This window comes from Miniopterus natalensis, chromosome 2 (genome assembly GCF_054644295.1).
Source record: "Miniopterus natalensis isolate mMinNat1 chromosome 2, mMinNat1.hap1, whole genome shotgun sequence".
Taxonomy (NCBI): Eukaryota; Metazoa; Chordata; class Mammalia; order Chiroptera; family Miniopteridae; genus Miniopterus; species Miniopterus natalensis.
In genome coordinates, this window is record NC_142082.1 from 74,785,242 (window position 1) to 74,806,902 (window position 21,661).

The 21,661-nt window shown below is 33.5% G+C and overlaps 1 protein-coding gene across 4 annotated transcripts in view; it reads left to right on the forward strand.

The window, feature by feature from the left end:
- RB1 (RB transcriptional corepressor 1) overlaps window positions 1-21,661 on the forward strand; it is a 140,275-nt gene that overhangs the window by 52,361 nt on the left and 66,253 nt on the right. For all 4 annotated transcript variants that reach the window (XM_087814337.1, XM_087814338.1, XM_016205442.2 and 1 more), the window contains 6 exons: window positions 417-527; window positions 2,891-3,033; window positions 5,155-5,232; window positions 7,473-7,582; window positions 14,084-14,161; window positions 17,057-17,144. In XM_087814337.1, coding sequence (XP_087670463.1) covers window positions 417-527; window positions 2,891-3,033; window positions 5,155-5,232; window positions 7,473-7,582; window positions 14,084-14,161; window positions 17,057-17,144 — 608 coding nt within the window. The remainder of the gene's footprint in view (window positions 1-416; window positions 528-2,890; window positions 3,034-5,154; window positions 5,233-7,472; window positions 7,583-14,083; window positions 14,162-17,056; window positions 17,145-21,661) is intronic.

Consider the following 21,661-nt stretch of genomic DNA (forward strand, 5'->3'; position numbering starts at 1 on the left):
TCTTTATAATGTCATAATTTTATATTTTTATTTATATTTCTGTATATATCAAATATGACTGAGTTTTTACAAAAAAAAATCTTTAACATCCTTCTAGTGATTGTTGAATAAATGAGTATATGGATACATCCATACTGACTATTTTCCCTGACTTAAAGATCTCAATCTTGCCCTGGCCAACGCTCAATTGGTTGGAGCGTTGTCCCATGTGCCAGAAGATTGTGGGTTTGATTTGTGGTCAGGGCACAAAATGTAGGTTGTGGGTTTGATTCCTGGTCAGGGTGGGAGGCAACTGATTGATGTTTCTCTGTCACATTGATGTTTCTCTCTTCCTCTCTCTCTAAAATCAATAATAAAATCAAAAAAATCTCAGTCTCTAACTTTACTTTAAAATGTGAATCTTTTTTTATATTCAGGGGAAGTATTACAAATGGAAGATGACCTGGTGATCTCATTTCAGTTAATGCTATGTGTCCTTGACTATTTTATCAAACTCTCACCTCCTGCATTGCTCAAAGAACCATATAGTAAGTATTTTATTTTGTGCTCCTTCTGCTTCATCATTCAACAGTTGCTTATTAATGTCTGATACATCCAAAAAGTGGTTTTAGAGCCTAGGGTATTATAATAAATCAGACATGGACTTTGTCCTCAAGTAGTATAAGTTATAGAAGGAAGGATAAGACTAGTAAGCAAGTAATTTGAGTATATGGTAGAAAGTAGACTGAGCCAAAATACAGAAAATGCTTTGGAAGTTCAGAAGATGAGAAAGTTTTCCTAGCTGGGGAGGAGGAAGGAAGGACTTATAAAAGAGGTGACAAATTGCGTGAAAAGAGTAGTGAGGATTTGAGTGTTGTGGTAAGTTGAGGGGAGGGCATTCCCAGTAAAGCGAAAATCTAGAGGCAAAGCAGGGATATGATTGAAACTGCATGGGAAAGAGTGGTCCATTCTACAGGAACAGATTAAATTTTTATTATTGGGTGCTATAATGATTATACGACTAATTTTTTTTGCATATGGACTGTATTGATTTATTTCAGTGGGTAATTAGATGGGAAATGTATTTAAATAAAAGTAACTTGCTAAAATAATTAGATTTCAGTTAGCAAAGATGCATATATCGTCTTAGAATGGAATTGCTTCCTCTGGTGGCATCATGAGTAGGATTTCAAAATTAATTACTATACTTCAGAAAAATGTAAAATTAACTAAGACTGAACTGATTCATTGGCTCCTAAAATGATGAAAGTATTAATAATACTAAAAATAATGTAGGACATCTCAAAACCTGGAAATCTCAAAGTGTCACTGAAGTGGCTGAAAAGCTGAAGCCATACTAATCTTTGTGAACAATAACTTCATGGAAAAATGCATTTTGAAAATTTGTTGAACATGGTTTGATAGAAAAGGCAGTCATTTATCAGAAACCACATGCAAAACAGAGGGAGGGGAAAAATTAGAAAACAAATATATTTCAAAATTTTCTGAATTAAAATTTTTTTTTATGCCTTTTCCTTAATATTTTCAATGTTATAATATTAATAAATTGATGTAGGATGTTACTTTAGGTTGACAGGCTTTGTTCTTTTGGATAATTTCAATGTACATTTAATTCTCTAAGTGTTGTGTTAAAGAGAAGCCAGGATGAGGTGTTGAATTTGACTATGATACACTTTTAATTATCTTTTTATTATGGAGAATATCAAATGAGCATAAAAGTAGACAGTAGTATAATAAGCCTCCATGTATTTATTACCTACCTTCAACATATAACTTATAGTCATCCTGTAGCCCCATCTACTGTCCAGTTCTACCAGCTATATTATTTTGAAGCACATTTTTGCATACAATATCATCCTTTTAAATTTTAGTATGTATCTCTAAAAGATAGTCTTTTTTAAAAAGCATGATAGTACCATTATATCACACCTAAAATCAATTAATAGTGATTCCTTCATACCACCAAATATTTAATGAATGTTCACATTTTCAATTGTGTTATAAAAGTAATTAAAAATGTTTACAGATTGACTAAATGAGAATGTAAATGAGATCTATACTTTGTAATTGGTTGATAAGCTTTTAAGACTTTTTAAAAAGTTCCTCCTTCACCTTTCTCTCTCTCTTTTTTTTTTTGCAGTTTGTTAAATAATCAGGTGGTTTGTCCTGTTGAGTTTCCCATGGTTTAATTTTTTACTGATTGCATCCTATGGTATAGTTTAACATGTTCCTCTAACGTCCCAATTTCTTATAAATTGTTGATTGGGCCCAGAGGCATTTAATACTTTTTATACATAGTCTTCTGTAATCTCTTTAATAGCTGAATCCATATTCAGTTTGAATTGGAAATGCTCAAAATAATCCAGGGGATTTAAAAAAATCACAATTCATTATCACATTATTACATTTATATATTTATCTTTTAAAAGCATCATAATTTACTATGGTATTTGCTAACATTTTAAAAATTTATTTATTTTATACTCTATCTCGAAATTGAATCCATAAATAGTTGCTTATTATTTTTAAGACACGTTAAAAGATAGAAAACATTTTTTTCCCCTTTGCAGATTGAATAGAATAATTTTAGAATTACTTTATAAGTTGGCTGTTTCCCTTGCCTTCTTCATATTTGGCTTTAAGTATTTTTCTTTCTGGACTAGTTGGGGGCAGAAGAGAATAGGGGGATGGCAAAACTATTATTAATACATAACTTATAATAGGTATGCAATAAATAGATAAAACTGTTAGCCTTTAAAGGAAGCCTAATAATTAAAAGTAGCGTAACGTTACCAGATTATTTCTGACCTTCCTAGTTATAATTAAAATATTTCATTATTTTATACAGTGGAATTTGCAATTGTTCTTATCTAATTTACCATTTTTACAGAAACAGCTGTAATACCTATTAATGGTTCACCTCGAACACCAAGGCGAGGTCAGAACAGGAGTGCACGGATAGCAAAACAACTAGAAAATGATACAAGAATTATTGAAGTTCTCTGTAAAGAACATGAATGTAATATAGATGAGGTAATTTAACTTCATGATTTCTTTAAAATAGTTAAAGTAGATTTAGATATAAGTTCTTTCTAACAGTATATACTTCTTTTGTAATGAGCTTGCTTTTTGTAATTAGTGCCAACCCTTTTGCAATAGCAAAATGTTTAGAAAAAAATTTAATTTTCATATTCAGTTACTTTGATTTTAAAGAATAGCTCCTCACTCTGGAATCACTGAAATGTAAATCATTAGGGCAGTAGTTTTCAAATGAATTTGTTCTTTGATTCCTCTGTGATTATTAATTTCCCTAATGTTTTAAAATACCCTGCTAAGAAGGCCCTAGTGCTTTCGGTTTAGTGATAAACGATACCAGCATTCAATTTCTATTCAGTCTTCTATAATTATTTTTTAAATATTACAGATGTTAATGGCTGGTAGAGAATACACATAAACACACAGGAATTGCTTATTTTGTTCATAGAATCTGGGATGTTGGAATTCGAAGGACTCTTACAAATAATATACTCTGCTTCCTTTTAGTAATGAGTAAACAAGCTTTTAGAGACTGGTAGTTAATTACTGACAGTCTAGACTGTCAGTGCTCCTGTCACTATATCATGCTGTTTCTCCCATAAATTATTATATTGTCCACAATTCACTACCACCAGATAGCTGTATGAAATGTTGCATCTTTGAAATTTCTCTGTGAGCTCTGGGGAGAAATGGGGGTATGATCTCAAAAATCTAGTTTCAAAAGTGTTGGAGTGATTTATCAAAATATCTGGGTTTTAGCACTGCTCTGTGGCTTTTGTTAATTTCAAATAACAAATATGTAGACATAGACATATAGATATAGATGTATCAACTTTATATATATATATATATATATTTACTTTTCTAGAATCATAAATTGTCTTTGCTAATAAGCTAACAAATGTAGTTGAAATATTTTTTTTTACTCCAGTCTACGACTCAGCCAGTTTTCTAATTCCTGGTTGTTAATTCTCTGAATTTCAGAACTACTGGTAATAAATCATTTTTTATTTTTGTATTCTTTGTTATAATTTAGAATCATTATAGTAATGCTTTTTAGAGTATAGGTGATTAAAATCTTTGGTGGTAATTGACAATTAATTAACACTTGATTACTTACATAGCATTTATTGGTTAGTTATATTTATGGTTATATAATTATTGACTAGTGAACTACCCTACCTACCTTATAAATATTCTAGTTAAGTGGGATTAGTTAGCAAACAAAACTAGTAAATGTAACAGAAGCTTAATTCTTACAACTTATCTGCAAAGAAGAAGATAGGAGCTGATATTAAATTATTTCCATCTTAGTAAATGTAGACTACAAAGTTGTAAAAGGAAGTTAAATGAAGGAAAAGTGAGTTGTTTAAAATTCCGCAGCAGAGTGCAAGTGTAGAATAACATAACTCCAGGTTTTTGGGTACAGTCTTTATTTTTCATGTTAAATGCAGGGTGATTTTGCATGAATTTGCTTAATTCTACAAAACATTGTATTTTGGTTTTGAATTCAGTTGAGTATTATTTTTGTGTGCAAAATTATTTTGTTACAAAAGCAGGTTATTTTCCCAAATTTATGCTAAAATAATTGACTTGATAGTCTCTAAACTAGGTATTAGATGACTTGTGTGAAGTGGCCTAAAATATGCTTTGGAGAGAAATCAGAGGCAGTGCAGAGAAGTAAAAAGAGTCTTGGCTTTGCTGTTAAGAGATTGGATTTAAATTCCAGATCTGCTGCTTCCTAGCCGTGTAACTTTGGTCAAGTTGCTTAATTTTTTTGAGCCTCCCATTTTTTCATCATTTGTTAAATGTGAAATATTGAAGTTGGTTGCAATGGGTTTTCTTCTTATAAATTCCATTTCATTAAAAACTTCCAACTCCACCTTCATGCTAGGACCTGAAATCTGCCTCACATAATTTTAAAAGTAAATAATTAAATTATTATAAATAAGTGTCACACTAGGTTGAATGTAAGTCATAGATCAAACTGTCAGTTAACACTTTCATTTTAGTGTTAATAGTGATGGAGATAGATTTATTTATTTATTTATTTATTTATTTATTTATTTATTTATTTATTTATTTATTTTAATGGTCATGTAACTTTATCTTTTTCAGGTGAAAAACGTTTATTTCAAAAATTTTATACCTTTTATGAATTCTCTTGGAATTGTAGCTTCAAATGGACTTCCAGAGGTAATCTGAAAGAAAACTTAATAGAATGTTAATGTATTTTGGGACTTTTGGGAGGGGGGAATAGTTGTCTGAATTTCTTAAGATCACTTTACTGTATTTAAATATTTTTTGCTCAGGAAAAGGAATCTAAGTAGAATTGTGGTGAGCCAACTTTACATAGTAACAAAAAAACCTTTTCAGTATGTACTCAAACGTATGAATAAGCAGCATTTTGTAATTTAAACCAGAAATGGATTTGTACTGAAATTTTTCAAAAATTTAAGAGTAGGCTTTTGAATTTCTAAGTTCCATTAAATATTTAAATATATAAGTAGTGCTCCTTGGGCAGCACATATACTAAATATAACTAAATATGTTCAATCACATTTGATTCCTGATTTGCTTTGCTGCACATCCTCATGCATGGGATCCATGATTAATGCCATTAAATTTATTGGCATTACTTTATTGCAGAGCATCTCTTTTGAGTATTTTTAAAAATTACTTAATTGAAAATAAATTCGGTTGAAATGACTGTGATTATGTTGCAGAAATGTTTTACCTTAGTGGTGTGCCATCCATCCATTTCTTTTCACATTTTGCCTCAAATGTCTTGCTCTTCAATGAGAACAGAACAACTGAGAACTTATGTGGTAAGGTAAAATATGTGGAGAAAAGGATGCTTTAGATAAAGGATGAAGAACAAATACTCAGTGATAAAGCAGTGTTTTAAAAGCAGCTAGTACTAGTCACTACAACCAAAAGATGTGAAATCAGATAGCTAAACTGCTGATTCTATTAACTGAATTGGTAGTTAGTCCTTGAGTTAATTAATGTACCCATTCAACAACTTTTTATTGATTGCTCAGTATGTGCCAGGTATTGTGCTAGATATCACTGATGCAGAAATTTAACTCATAGTCACTGTCATTAAGGTGCTAGTGGGAGACAGAGACAAAGAAATAGAACATGTACAGGAGTCTACAAGAGTCTGATAGAAGGGTGTTATAATATTTTGGAGGAGGGCAACCTAATCCAAAGTGGGGCAGACAGGTTTTGCAGAAAATTGTTTGGGGTGATGTCATTTCTGATCTGAGTAAGCTTTATGAAAAATGGGTTAGAAATTCTAGATTCAAGGGCACAGTTATATGTCATAGTTTGGTCTGTTTGGTGAACTTCAACTAGTTAAGATTGGGTTACAGGGCAGAAGAGTGGTAAGATATGGTACTAGAGAGGCAAAAAGGGGCCAAATGCTGTGTTACTGAGTCTTGTTATAAAGAGTTGCTGTTCACAACTCTGAAGCATGTTGGACACTCATAGTAATTTTTCTTCCCCTAGAAAGTATTATAATTTTAATTGAAATCTTAAGATAAACTTAGCATTTTCCCCAATATTTTGCTTGTAGTATTCATAGCTGTCAATCAGTAAATGATTGAGAATTAGTGCCTCACTAAGCTAGGGCAGTAACAATTATTAAACTTGAGCACGAATGAATGTTCTATCTAAAAAGTTTATACGGACAAAAGTTTACTTTTAACTGGATTTCTTCTGCCACTTCTTTTAGAATGCAATTTTAGTACCCTCAGGTTAGAAACATTTTCACTTTAAAAAGTCACAACAGAAGTCATGCCAAATAGTCGTCTATTGCGCATTGGTTTTTAAATTATGATTTGGAATTATGAAGCAGAACTGATAAAAGAGTTGCAGAGTCTAGCAATTGAAAAAGTGCCTAAATTGGGAATAAATCATGCAAATGCATTAATTGGGCTGTTACTCTTGCCTAAGATACTTAACTAAAGGAAGTTGGAGTGAACTAAAAGATTTAGAAAACATGGGCAGACTATATAACCAAAAGGATTTGTTACTGTGTTTGAAAAGTATTTTATATTGGTAAGCATAGTAGAAGATTAAAAGTGAAAAATGTATGGGATGTTTGGAGGATCTTAGCAATTAAGTGGTTATAATAATACCTATTTTTATGTTATAGTTCTATCTCAGCAACTTAATTGTGGCATTGATGAATCTTGTCTACATAAAATTCTAATGAATGGGGTGCATGCATAAAATATGTTTAAAATTAGAATTGAAAATTTGTAATTTACTTCACTTGCACATATGCCGTATTTATATTGCATGTGAACTCAGTGTGTTGTAAAATAAAGTGTATATTGTACAAAAATTCTTTAATTAGGTCCTACTTCAGTGTACTGAGAGATGTAATGACATAAAAGGATAATTGTCAGTATTTTTTTTCTTTTGAGGTGGAAAGTCTCTCTAAACAATATGAAGAAATTTACCTTAAAAACAAAGATCTAGATGCAAGATTATTTCTAGATCATGATAAAACTCTACAGACTGATCCAATAGACAGGTATTGTTGATATGCTTTTGCTATAGGTCAGTTTTGATAGAGGTAGGTTCAACAGGTTTTTATTTAACTTAATGACCTTTAAATATAATTTATAATAATTCAGATGTCTATATAAAGTTAATAAGATAAACAATATTCTAAGCATATGATGTATTAACAAATGGAGATTTCTTTTTTTTTTTAAATTTTATTTTTGTTTAAAATATTGCAAATGTCCCTTTTTCTCCCCAGTGACCCATTCCACCCCATCCTATCCCCCCCCCAGTCCCTCTCCCTGCCATTGTCCGTTTCCTTGGGCTCTGCATATATGCATATAAATTCTTTGATTAATCTCTCCTCCTCTACTCACCTGCCCTCCTCCATTCCCCTGACATTCATCAGTCTGATCTATGCTTCCATGTCATTGAATCTATTCTGTTCATCAATTTATTAAGTTCTTTAGATTCCACATATAAGTGAGATCATGTGATATTTGTCTTTCTCTGCCTGGCTTAGCATAATTTTCTCCAGGTCCATCCATACTGTCCCAAAGGGTACGAGATCCTTCTTTACAGCTGTGTAGTATTCCATGGTACATGTCCCGCAGCTTTTTTATCCACTCATCTACTCATGGGCACTTGGGCTGTTTCCAGATTTTAGCTGTTGTAAACTGCGCTGCTATGAACATAGGAGTGCATATATTCTTTCTGATTAGTGTTTCAGGATTCTTAGGATATATTCCTAGAAGTGGGATCACTGGGTCAAAAGGCAGTTCCATTTTTAATTTTTTGAGGAACCTCCGTACAGTTTTCCATAGTGGTTGCGCCAGTCTGCATTCCTACCAGCAGTGTACTAGGGTTCCCCTTTCTCCACATCCTTGCCAGCACATGTCGCTTGTTGATTTGTTGATGGCAGCCATTCTGACAGGTGTGAAGTGATACCTCCTTGTGGTTTTCATTTGCGTCTCTCTGATGATTAGCGATGTTGAGCATTTTCTCATGTGTTTCTTGGCCATCTGTATGTCCTCTTTGGAGAAGTGTCTATTCAGGTCCTTTGTTCATTTCTTAATTGGGTTGTTTGTCTTCCTCTTGCTGAGTAGTATGAGTTCTTTGTACACTTTGGAAATTAGCCCCTTATCAGATACATCCTTGGCAAATATGTTTTCCCAGACTGTGGGGTTCCTTTGTATTTTGAGGCTGTTTTCTTTTGCTGTGCAGAAGCTTTTTAGTTTGATGTGGTCCCATATGTTTATTTTTCTTCTGTTTCTCTTGTCCTAGGAGATGTATCAGTGAAAATTCCACTATGTGGGATGTCTGTGATTTTACTGCCTATGTTTTCTTCCAGGATTTTTATGATTTCATGACTTACATTTAAGTCTTTTATCCATTTTGAGTTTATTTTTGTGTATGGTGAAAGTTGGTGGTTTAGTTTCAGTTTTTTGCATGTATCTGTCCAATTTTCTTAGCACCACTTATTGAAGAGACTGTCTTTACTCCATTGGATGCTCTTGCCTCCTTTGTCAAATATTAACTGACCATAATGGTGTGGGTCTATTTCTGGGGTCTCTGTTCTGTTCCATTGATCTATATGCCCGTTGTACCAATACCAGGCCGTTTTGATTACAATGGCTTTGTAATACAGTTTGAAGTCCGATAATGTGATCCCTCCCGCTCTGTTCTTTTTTCTCAAGATGGCTGAAGCTATTCGGGGTCCTTTTTGATTCCATATAAATTTTCGAAATGTTTGTTCTAGATTTTTGAAATATGCTGTTGGTATTTTAATAGGAATTGCATTGAATCTATAAATTGCTGTAGGTAGTATGGACATTTTAATGATATTAATTCTTCCAATCCATGAGCATGGTATATTCTTCCACTTGTTTAAATCTTCCTCCATTTCTTTTTTCAGCATCACGTAGTTTTCTAAGTATAGGTATTTTACATCCTTGGTTAAGTTTATTCCTAGGTATCTTATTTTTTTAGTTGTAGTGGTAAACGGTATTGTTTTTTTACATTCTCTCTCTGAAAGTTCATTGTTGGTGTATAAGAATGCCATTGATTTCTGGATGTTGATTATGTATCCAGCTACGTTGCCAGATTTGTTTATCAAATCTAGTAGTACTTTGACGGAGTCTTTAGGGTTTTCTATGTACAATATTATGTCATCTGCAAATAATGACAGTTTTACTTCTTACTTTCCAATTTGGATACCTTTTATGCTTTCTTCCCGTCTGATGGCTATGGCGAGGACTTCCAGTACTATGCTGAATAAGAGTGGTGAAAGTGTCTTGTTCCTGTTTTTAATGGAAATGGTTTTAGTTTTTGCCCATTGAGTATGATGTTGGCTGTAGATCTGTCATATACGGCCTTTATTATGTTGAGGTATGATGCCTCTATTCTCACTTTGCTGAGAGTTTTTATCAGAAATCGATGCTAGATTTTGTCAAATGCTTTTTCTGCATTTATTGATAAGAACATATGATTTTTGTCCTTCATTTTATTTATGTGATGTATCACATTTATTGTTTTGCAGATGTTGTACCAGCCTTGCATCCCCGGAATAAATCCCACTTGGTTGTTGTGTATGATCTTTTTAATGTATTGCTGGATCCGGTTTGTTAGTATTTTAGTGAGGATTTTAGCATCTATGTTCATCAGGGATATTGGCCTGTAATTTTCTTTCTTTGTAGTGTCTTTATCCGGTTTTGGGGTTAGGATGATGCTGGCCTCATAAAAAGAGTTTGGGAGTTTTCCTTCCTCTTGAATTTTTCTGGAATACTTTGAATAGAATAGGTGTTAATTCTTCTTTGAAAGTTTGGTAAAACTCGCCTGTAAATTCATCTGGTCCAGGACTTTTGTTTGCTGGGAGTTTTTTTATTACTGCTTCAGTTTCATTAGTTGTTTTTGGCCTGTTCAGGTTTTCTGCCTCTTCTTGATTCAGCTTTGGAAGGTTCTCTGTTTCTAGGAAATTGTCCATTCCCCCCTGTTGTCCAGTTTGTTACATACTTGCTCATAGTATTTTCTTACAATCCTTCGTATTTCTTTGGGGTCAGTTGTTATATCGCCTCTTTCATTTCTGATTTTATTTATTTGGGTCCTCTCTGTTTCTTAGTTTGTCTGGCTAAAGGTGCATCAATCTTATTTATCTTTTCAAAGAACCAGCTCTTGGTTTCATTGATTTTTTTGTATTGTTTTTTCAATCTCTATGTCATTAATTTCTGCTCTGATCTTTATTAATTTCTTCTCTCTACTTCCTCGGGCCTTTTCTTGCTGTTCTCATTTTAGTTCTTTTAGTTGTGTTAGATGGTTCATTAGATCTTTTTTTTGTTTCTTGAGATAGACCTGTAATGCTATGAATTTTCCTCTCAGGACTGCTTTGCCCATGTCCCATAGATTTTTGGATTGTTGTCTGTTCATTTTCGTTTCTTTCCATGAAGTGTTTGATTTCTTCCTTGATCTCATTGGTAAACCATTCACTGTTTAATAGCATGTTATTTAGCCTATTTTTGAGTTTTTTTTTATAGTGGTTGATTTCTAGTTTCATGGCATTGTGATCCAAGAAGATGCTTGATATGATTTCAACCTTGTATTTGTAGAGGCTTGCCTTGTGCCTTAACATGTGGTCTGTTTTTGAGAATGTTCCATGTGCACTTGAGAAGAATGTGTATTCTGCTGCTTTGAGATGAAATGTTGTGTAAATGTCAGTTAAATCCATTAGGTCTAGTGAGTCATTTAAGGTCTGTGTTTCCCTGTTGATTTTTTATCTTGATGACCTGTCCAATGCTGACAGTGGGGTGTTAAAGTCCCCACTGTGATTGTGTTGCTGTCAATCTAATGGAGATTTCCTTATGATACAGTGCCCTTACATAGATTGTAAACCTATTCTTTTTATTAAAACAAGTAAAAAAACACTCTCTGTATTATCTACGTGAACATTAGTTTATCTCCTAGTGTGCATAGATTTGTTGATTTTTTTTTTTTAATCCTCACCCAAGGATATTTTTTTTCATTGCTTTTCAGAGTGAGTGGAAGGGTGAGAGAAAGAGAGAAAGAGACAGAGAGAGAGAGAGAGAGAGAGAGAGAGAGAGAGAGAGAGAGAGAACATCAATGTGAAAGAGGTACAATGATTGGCTGCCTCCAGCACTCGCCCCAACCTGGGCTGGGGGATTGAGCCTGCAACAGAGGTCCATGCCCTTGATAAGAATTGAACCCAGACCCTTCAGCCTGAAGGCCGATGCTCTAACCACTGAGCCAAACCAGCTAGGGCTGTGTTGATTTTTAATGTCTTTTTAAAGTAATTTCTCTAACTAAGTCAAGGCAGAGAATAAATCTTTCAGTGTTTCCTTCATGCTTTCTGGACTGTAGTTGAATTTTCACTTTATCTCACTGAATAGTCTTAGTTTTCTCATCTGTATAAAAGAAACATTAACTATAGAATCTGTATAAAAGAAACATTAACTATAGAATCACATGTATACTTTGTACTATATATACAAATATATTGATGAAAGTACTTTGTAAATAGTAAAGTGATAGAAAAATGCTAGCCACTTGATTCCCAGTTCAAATTATGGGGTTGAATATTTTTTTTCATAAAACTAAGTAGAATAGGATAAATTTGTGTACATAAGAAAGGAATCAAACCTCAGAGAAGTGTAAAGTGAAGATGCTGAACAGCCAACTGAATATATGATTCTTTTTATTTTTTTAAACTAAAAAAAAGTTCACTCACTCCCCTCCATTCCCTCTGGTGACTACCAATCTGTTCTCTGTAAGAGTTTGAATTTTTTTTTTTAGATACTGCATATAAGAGAATCATACCATATTTGCCTTTTTCTTTCTGACGTTTCATATAGCATAATGCTTTCAAGGTTGCAATGGCAAGATTTCATTGCTGGATCATGTGGTATCTCAATTTTTTATTCTTTTGAGGAACTTCCATATTGTTTTTCATAATGACTGCAGCAATTTACATTCCCACCAACAGTGTACAAGTGTTTCCTTTTCTCCATAGCCTCACAATGTGGTTATTTCTTGTATTATTGATAATAGCCATTCTTACTGGTGTGAGATGATACCTCATTATCATCTTGATTTGCATTTCCCTGAAGACTAATGATGTTGAGCATCATTTCATATACCTGTCAGCCATCTGTATGTCTTAGGAAAAATGTCTATTTAGATATGCTCATTTTTTAATTTGATTGTGTTTTTAAAATTGAGTTCTTTATACATTTTGAATATTTACCCTTTATGAGATACGATTTGCAAACATTTTCTCTTATTGAGTAGGTTGCCTTTTTTCATTTTGTTGATGGTTTCTATTGCTGTGCAGGAAGCTTTTTAGTTCAGTGTACTCCTGCTTGTTTGTTTTTGCTTTTGTTCCCTTTGCTTTTGGTGTCAGCTTAAAAATATCTCCAATACTGATTTTAAAGAGCTTAAAACCACCTCTGTTTTTTTCAAGGAGTTTTTTGATTTCAGATCTTACATTCAAATTTTTAATCCATTTTGAGTTAACTTTTGAGGATGATGTGAGAGAGCTGTCAAATTTTATTCTTTTATATGTGGCTGTCCAGTTCGTAAGCACCACCTATTGAAGAGACTGTCCTTTCCCTATTCTAAATTCTTGGCTTGTCATAAACTAATTGATGATATATGTGTGGGCTTATTTCTGGGGTCCTATTCTGTCTCATTGATCTGTGTGTCTGTTTTTCTGTCAGTTCCATACTATTTTGATTATTCTAGCTTTTTAATGTAGTTTGAAATCAGGAAGTGTGGTGGCTCCAGTTTTCTTTTTTTTTCAAGTTTGCTTTGGCTATTTGGGTTCTTTTATGGTTTCATACAAATTTTAGGATTGTTTGTTCTGTTTTTATGGAAATGCCATTGGAATTTTGAAAGGGATTGCATTGAATATGTAGATTACTTTGGGTAGTATGGACATTTTGACAATATTAACTCTTTCAGTCTATGAGCATTGAATATCTTTTATAATGCCATTGAACACCTAACTTTGTATAGAAAACATCTTTCACTTTCAAAAAAATTCTTAATGATTGGTGTACCTCTTTGTCATAAACCTAGTGGGAAGAAACCCAATTTAACAACAATAGTGAAAGCCCTGGTGGTGTGGCTCAGTTGGTTGGAGTGTTGTCCTGTACACCAAAAGGTGGTTGTGGGTTCGATTCCCAGTCAGGGCAGGTTCTTAGGTTGTGGGTTCCATCCCAGATCAGGGCACATTATGGGAGGGAACTAATCGATGTTTCTCTCACATTGATGTTTCTCTCTCTCTCTCTCAAATTAGTTTTTAAAAAAACACATACATCCTCAGTAAGGAATAAAAACCCCCACAATAATGAAAAAAACATAACTTTATTTATTTATACAGCTTTTGGATTATGTTTCCTATCACTTCTATATAGACTTATCATTTTGTATTATGTTATAAGGCAACAGGACATATTATACTACTTTTTGAACAAAGTATAAATTTTCAATCTGAATGACTTTGCTTTTCATTATTTAGTTTTGAAATGCAGAGAACACCACGAAAAAGTAACCCTGATGAAGAGTTGAATATGATTCTTCCCCAAACTCCAGTTAGGTATGAGTTTTCTTACTTTTCATTTTCATTATAATTGTTTATCCAGTGCTTCATTGAGCTTTGGGTTTGTATATTTATTTCATTATATATCTATATATACGTGCCAAAAATACAGTGTATTGAGTGCTCTTTGTGTTCCAGGTATTTTGCTAGTTGTTGAGGATATGATTATTAGACCTAGTTCTGTCTGTCATTAAAGAATAAAATCTAGAATAGGAATGCATTCCATCTCAGTAAATAAAGTAAAAAAATGTATCACCATTTGGTTTTTATACCACCTAGAAGGATTAGAACTGTTTTTTATGACTTTATCCCCACTTACTTCCCACATCTAATCTGTTTCAAGTCTTGTTGAATTGCTCTGAAATATTTCTTGAGTCCATCTGTTATTCTCCGTTTCTACTCTCACCACCCTTGTCCAAGATACGTTTCTCTTTTTCTTGGATTTTTTTGCAGTAGCCTACTATCTGATCTTACTGCTTCTACACTCATTACCATTCCTTTCTGTACACCACCCAGTCTGTTCTTCAGAGAGCCCCTAGAATAATATTCTAGAAATGTAATTCAGATCATATACACTCTGCCATTAAAGCTTCTGTTTCCTATTGCAGCTGAAATACAATGCACATTTCTTAACAATGCCTACATGATCTTATATGATCTAGCTTGTGTTGCCTCACTAACCTCATCTTGTTTTCCTGTTCATTATGAATTAGCCAGTTTCTTGAACTCTCCAACCTCTTTTGTGCTTGAGGACCTTCACACTTGCTTTTCCCCCTTCTTGAAACTCTTCCTTTTCTTTCCATAAATCATCAACTGCTACTGTTCCTTTAGGTTCAGCACAAATAGTACCCTTTTAAAAGATTTATTTCTCTCTGAAGTATTTTCTTTTATTCCTTTTCATAGCACCCTTTTGAATTCCTTCACAGTGTGCATCACAATTTGTAATGATAAAACCATTTGTGTATTTGCTTGTTTTTGCTAATACCCATAATAGCTTTTAAGTTAAGTATACCATATGGACCATGACTTTTTTGTTCAGCATTTAATAATTAGGACCAAGGCTAATACTTGGTACATTATAGGCAATCAGTGATATTTTTCAAATGACTATATAGACGTATAAAAATACATTTTTGTATAAGTATAGTAGTAGACTTAAGACAAGTTAATGAGATGGCACAGAAAGAACTTCATGAAGTGATATTTGAACTGAATTTTGAATATACATGGGTCTGAGTCCCAAGATACTGGCATTTTAGTAGGTGGGAACAGCATATGCAAAGGGTGGAAGGAGGAAACAAGACGTGTCTGGGGAACTATTAGCAGCTCTGTATTGACTATAAAATGGGAAAATGACTTGGCAATAGAGGAGGGTGGGAACTACATTATAAAGGGCCTTGTATGCCGTATTCATGAGTTTTGACCTTAGCTTGTGCACAGTATATCCTGTTGCTATAAATGGGTGTTAAGCAGGGGTAAGGATAAAATCAGGCTTGATTTTTGAAAGTTTAAATGCTATTAGTTAGTGAGGATGTGGAGGCAAACGTGAGAAATACTGAGACCTGTTAATCTGTCACACTGGTTCTTAATCAGAGGTCAAATTAGAATAACCTGAGGAATCTTCCAAAGTACATTTGCCTAGAGCCTACTAGACATAGTGAGTCAAAATCTCTGGACTGCTGCTGTATTGCAGTAATTCAATTGATAGATGCTGAACCAAGAAATAGGCTGTGGAAGTGAAGGAGCAAGAACAGGTTTGACAAATTTTTGATGAATTCATATTTAGAATATTATTCTTCAGGCCTTTATGGAATATGAAGATGTGTAGTAAGTAGTAGAATATAAGGGTCTTATAGATTTAGGAATAATCAGGGAGAGTTAAAACCCTAAAAACAGATGAAGTTGCCTGAAGTGAAGGTGTATAATGGCAAAAATGTATGGCTAAGGGCTGAACCAGAAAGAATGCTGGCATTTAAGAACGAGATAGAAGTTAGATTCAATAAGTGTGATTGGGAGCTGAGAGAGTAAAGTCAAAAAAGCCAAGGGAGTGGAGGAGGGAGTTTCAGGAAAGAGCAAGTGTTTAAGAAAGTCAAATATACTTCTAGGAAGTCGAAGTATAAGATCAAATGAGAAATATTTTTGGTTCAGCAGTTTGTGGCTTTAGTCACTATGGTTTAAATAGATTACTGAATGTACAAGTCATAGAAGCAATGTTTTTGAAAGGTGAGGAAGTGTAGATACCAGTTTAGAGATGTTTGAGAACGCTGAACACATTTTACTAAATAATACTTAAGAACCCTTTCAACCATAAATATTCTACAGTTCTCTGCATCATTAAGTAGTACCTACAGTAGCAATAGACTGCTACTCCAAAATTGGAACATTAATATTTACTATACCCCCAGTCTTAAAATTATAGAATTAAAGAGATTTCTTAAGATATTCACCTAATTTTATGCTTTAACAATGGTGACTTCTAAAATTATGTATGCTTTCCTTTAGAAGATTTCTTGCTGTCCTTATTTGAAAAATTTTAGTATTTAATTATAATAATGTTTTATTAAAAGATTACTATTTTGATGCCAGTTTATATGTTTTCTACTTAATACAGTGTTATTAGTTTGACCACTTAATGTTTTATTGATTTATAGTTTTATTAGTAAGTGAGCATACCAGGTTTTATAAACATGTTGATTATGAACACATCCTTTATTTAAGATTTAAGTAAAATATAATTCCTTGTAAACAATAGTACCCTAGGGTTTTATAAAGTTTTATTGCCAAGAACTTTTTAAAGATAAATGGGAGGCAGTGAGTTTGAAGATATATTTAACTTGTGTGATAGATATATTTCTTATTTTCATTCTTTAACACTTCTTTTTTCCCCTCTAGGACTGTTATGAATACTATCCAACAATTAATGATGATCTTAAATTCAGCAAGTGATCAACCATCAGAAAATCTGATTTCCTATTTTAATGTAAGCCATATATGAAACATTATTTATTGTAATATCTTGGCAAAGAAATTTGAAATAAGTTAAAATTCTGCATATTTTTTAAAGTACTTATCTCCCAACCAACAAACATATAGTTGTCTATTTCCTTATTTCTTGCTTTTTTAAACCCTCCATATTAGATATTAGTAGGCAGTATTTTTCTTAGATTTCCTCATGTTTACTACTTACCTTACTCAATATTCTTTCTTGCAATTTATTTTTTTAACTTTATTTTTATTACAGATGTCCCCATATTACCCCCTCCCCCTTTGCCTACTTCCACCCAGTCCCCCTTCCCCCTGGCCATCACCACACTTGTCTGTGTCTATGGGTTATGCATTTATGTTCTTTGGGTAATCCCTTCACCTTCTCTCATCCAGTTTCCTTTCCCTCCTTCCCTCTGACAGCTGTCAGTCTGTCCCATGTATCCGTGCCTCTGTTTCTATTTTGTTCATCAGTTTATTTTGTTCATTAGATTCCACATATAAGTGATATCATATGGTATTTGTCTTTCTCCTACTGACTTATTTCACTTAGCATAATAATCTCCACATCCATCCATGCTGTCACAAAGGATAAGACCTACTGTGGCCAGGTACTTTAATTGGTTAGAGTGTTGTGCCAAGATTTTGGGTTTGATCTCCAGTCAGGGCATATATAAGAAGCAACCAGTGAATGCATAAATAAGTGGAACAACAAATCCATGTTTCTCTCTCTTTCCCTCTCTTTCTCTCTCCCCTTTTCCCCCTCTCCCCTCTCCCCATCCTCTCTCTCTCTCTAAAATCCAATAAAAAACAAATTTTAAAGGTAAGATTCCTTATTTTTTTTATGGCCATGTAGTATTCCACTGTGTAAATATACCACAGCTTTTTTATCCACTCGTCTACTAATGGACACTTGGGCTGTTTCCAGATCTTAGTTATTGTAAATAATGCTGCTATGAACATAGGGGTGTATATATTCTTTCAAATTAGTGTTTCAGGTTTCTTAGGATATATACCTAGAAGTGGGATCACTGGGTCAAAAGTAAGTTCCTTTTTTTTTTCTTTTAAATATATCTTTATTGATCTGAGAGAGAGGAAGGGAGAGAGAGAGAGAAACATCAGTGATGAGAGAGTCATTGATCAGCTGCCTCCTGCATGTCCCCTACTAGGGACCAAGCCCTCAACCCAGGCAGTTAACATCTGTCACCATACGTAGTTGCAAATTTTTTGTTCTTGAGATAGAGACTTTTACTGTCTATTTTCTTAGCAATCTTTAAATATGCAATACAATATTGTTAACTATAATCACTGTGCTCTACATTATATCCCCATGACTTATTTATAACTGGAAGTTTGTACCATTAACCTCCTTTACCCATTTTGTCCACCCCCACACCTCTGACAACTAACAATCTGTTCTATCTGTGAGCTTATTTTTCTGTTTTCTTTTTGTTTTTTTAGATTATATATGTAAGTGTGATCATAGGGTATTTTTCTTTCTTTTTTTGACTTATTTCACTTAGCATAATGCCCTAAGATCCATCCATGTTGTTGCAAATGGCAAATTTTCCTTTTTTATGGCCAAATAATATTCCATTGTGTGTGTATGTGTGTATGTGTATATACATGTTTATATATGTGTGTGTATAGATATGAGTTATATATGTGTCTGTGTATCAGTACACACAAACACACACATACACCGTTTTCACTTTATTTGTTTAGCCATCAATGAATACTTACACTGTTTCCATATCTGGACTATTGTAAATAACACTGCAATGAACAAAGGGGGTACGAACGTCTTTTTGAGTCAGTGTTTTTGTTTTCTTTAGATAAATACCAAGAAATGGAATTGCTGGTTATTATGGTAGTTCTATTTTCAGTTTTTTGAGGAATTTCCATACTGTTTTCCATAACGGCTGCACCAATTTATATTTCCACCAACAGTACATAAATAGCCCCTTTTCTCCACATCCTCACCAACACTTGTTATTCCTTATCTTTTTTATCATAATCATTCTAACAGGTGTGAGATGAATCTCACTGTAGCTTTGATTGGCATTTCTCTGATGATTAACAACACTGAGCACAATTTTGTGTACCTGTTGGCCATCTGTATGTCCTCTTTGGAAAAAGGACTATTCAGATCTTCTCATTTTTTAAAATATATTTGTAATACAGTTTTATTTTTATTTTTTGATTACATTTGTTGGGGTGACATTGGTTAATAAGATTATATAGGTTCAAGTGTATACAATTCTGTGATACATCATCTGTATACTCAGTTGTGTGCTCACCACCCAAAGTCACATCTTCTGTCACCATATATTCAACCCCTTTTACTCTTTATCCCCCCCACTTCCCTTCCCTGTGGTTACCATCATACTTTGTCTTTGTCTATGAGTTTTTGATTGTTTGTTTTCCTTGTTTGTTCATTTGTTCATTTAAGTTTTATATCCCTCATATGGGTGAATCATATGGTTCTTGATTTTTTCTTTCTGACTTCTCTTAGCATGATATCTCAAGATCCATCTGTGTTGTCACAAATGGCAGTATTTCATCCTTTCTTATGGCTGAGTAGTATTCCATTGTACATATGTACTACATCTTCTTTATGCAATCCTCAATCAAAGGACACTTTGGTTGTTTCTATGTCTTGGCCACCATGAATAATGCTGCAGTCAGCATAGGAGTGCATATATGTTTGCAAATAAATGTTTTCAACATTTTTGGGTAGATAACCAGAAGAGGGGTTGCTATGTCACATGGTAACTGTAGTCTTAACTCCTTGTTGGAGCTGTTGTTTGCAAATATCTCCTATTCAGTTGTTTGCCTTTTTGTTTTGTTTGCATCTATGCAGAAGCTTTTTAGTTTGATATAATCCCACTCATTTATTTTTGCCTTTGCTTCTCTTGCATTTGGCGTCAAATTCATAAAATTCTCTCTAAGACCAAGGTCTATAAGGTTAGTATTTATGTTTCCTTCTATGTAGTTTGTTGTTTCAGATCTTACATTTAGGTCTTTGATCCATTTTGAGTTAATTTTTGTATATGAAGACAAAGAGTATCTAGTTTCATTCTTTTGCACGTGGCTTTCCAATTTACCCAGCACCGTTCATTGGAGGGGCTTTCTTTTCTCTATTATATGTTTTTGGCTCCTTTGTGGAAAATTATTTACCCATATATATCTGAGTTTATTGCTAGTACTCTCAGTTTTATTCCATTGGTCTGTGTATATGTTTTTCTGCCAATAGCATCCTGTTTTGATTATTTTCACTTTGTGGTATATTTTGAAGTCAAGGAATGTGATACATCTGGCTTAGTTTCTTTTCCCTCAGGATTGCTTTGGTTATTCAGGGTCTTTTGTGGTTCCATACAAATCTGGTGATTTTTTTGTTCTATTTCTTTTCTTTAGTGGAATTTTTAATATGTTTTTTATTATTTTAGAGTGAGAGGAAGGGAAAGGGAAACATTAATGTGAAAGAGAAACATTGATTGGCTGCCTCCTGCATGCCCCCTTGTGGGCATCGAGCCTGCAACCCAGACATGTGCCCTGACGAGGAATCTAACCGGTTACATTTTGGTGCATGGGATGATGCTGCATCGCCTGAGCCACACTGGCCACGGCTTGTTCTGTTTCTTTAAAAAAATGTAATTGGGATTTTGATGGGCATTGCATTAAATCTGTATATTGCTTTGGGTAATATGGACATTTTAACTATGTTAATTCTTCTGATTCATGAACACAGAATATCTTTCTATTTCATTGTGTCTTTTTAAATCTCTTTTAATAATGCTTAGTAGTTTGCAGTATGTAGGTCCTTCACATCCTTTATGAAGTTCATTCTTAGTTACTTTATTCATTTTGTTACAATTGCAAAAGGAATTTTTTTTTCTATTTTTCTGAAATTTCATTGTTAGTGTAAAGGAGCTTAATAAACTGATGAATAGAAATGATTCAGTGACATAGAAGCGTGGATCAGACTGACGGATCTCAGAGGGATGGAGGGGGGTGGGTGGGTGAAGAGGGAGAGATTAACCAAAGAACTTATATACATATATGCATAACCCAAGGACATGGACAGTGCTTTGGCGAGGGACTGGGGAGAGTGGGGTGGAATGGGTCAATGGGGAGAAAAAGGGACATCTGTAATATTTTGAACAAAAATAAAAATAATTAATTTTCAAAAAAAGGTTTATTGGAACACAACCATCCCAATTCATTACATATCATCCATGGCTTCTATTGCATTACAACAGCAGAGTTGAGCAGCTGCAACAGAGAACATGCAGTTTGCAAAGAAAGGCTGAAAAATACTATCTGGTCGTTAAAGACATTTTCAGTTTTGATGAATTTTGATTGGATAATTTTTTATAGTTTGTTCCTTTTGTATACTATTTAAGAAATAACCTACCCCAACGTCAGAAAACTTTCTTTCATGTGTTTTTCTAGAATTCTTAGAATTTTAGCTCTTACGTTTACTTCTACAATTCATTTCAAGTTAATTTTATG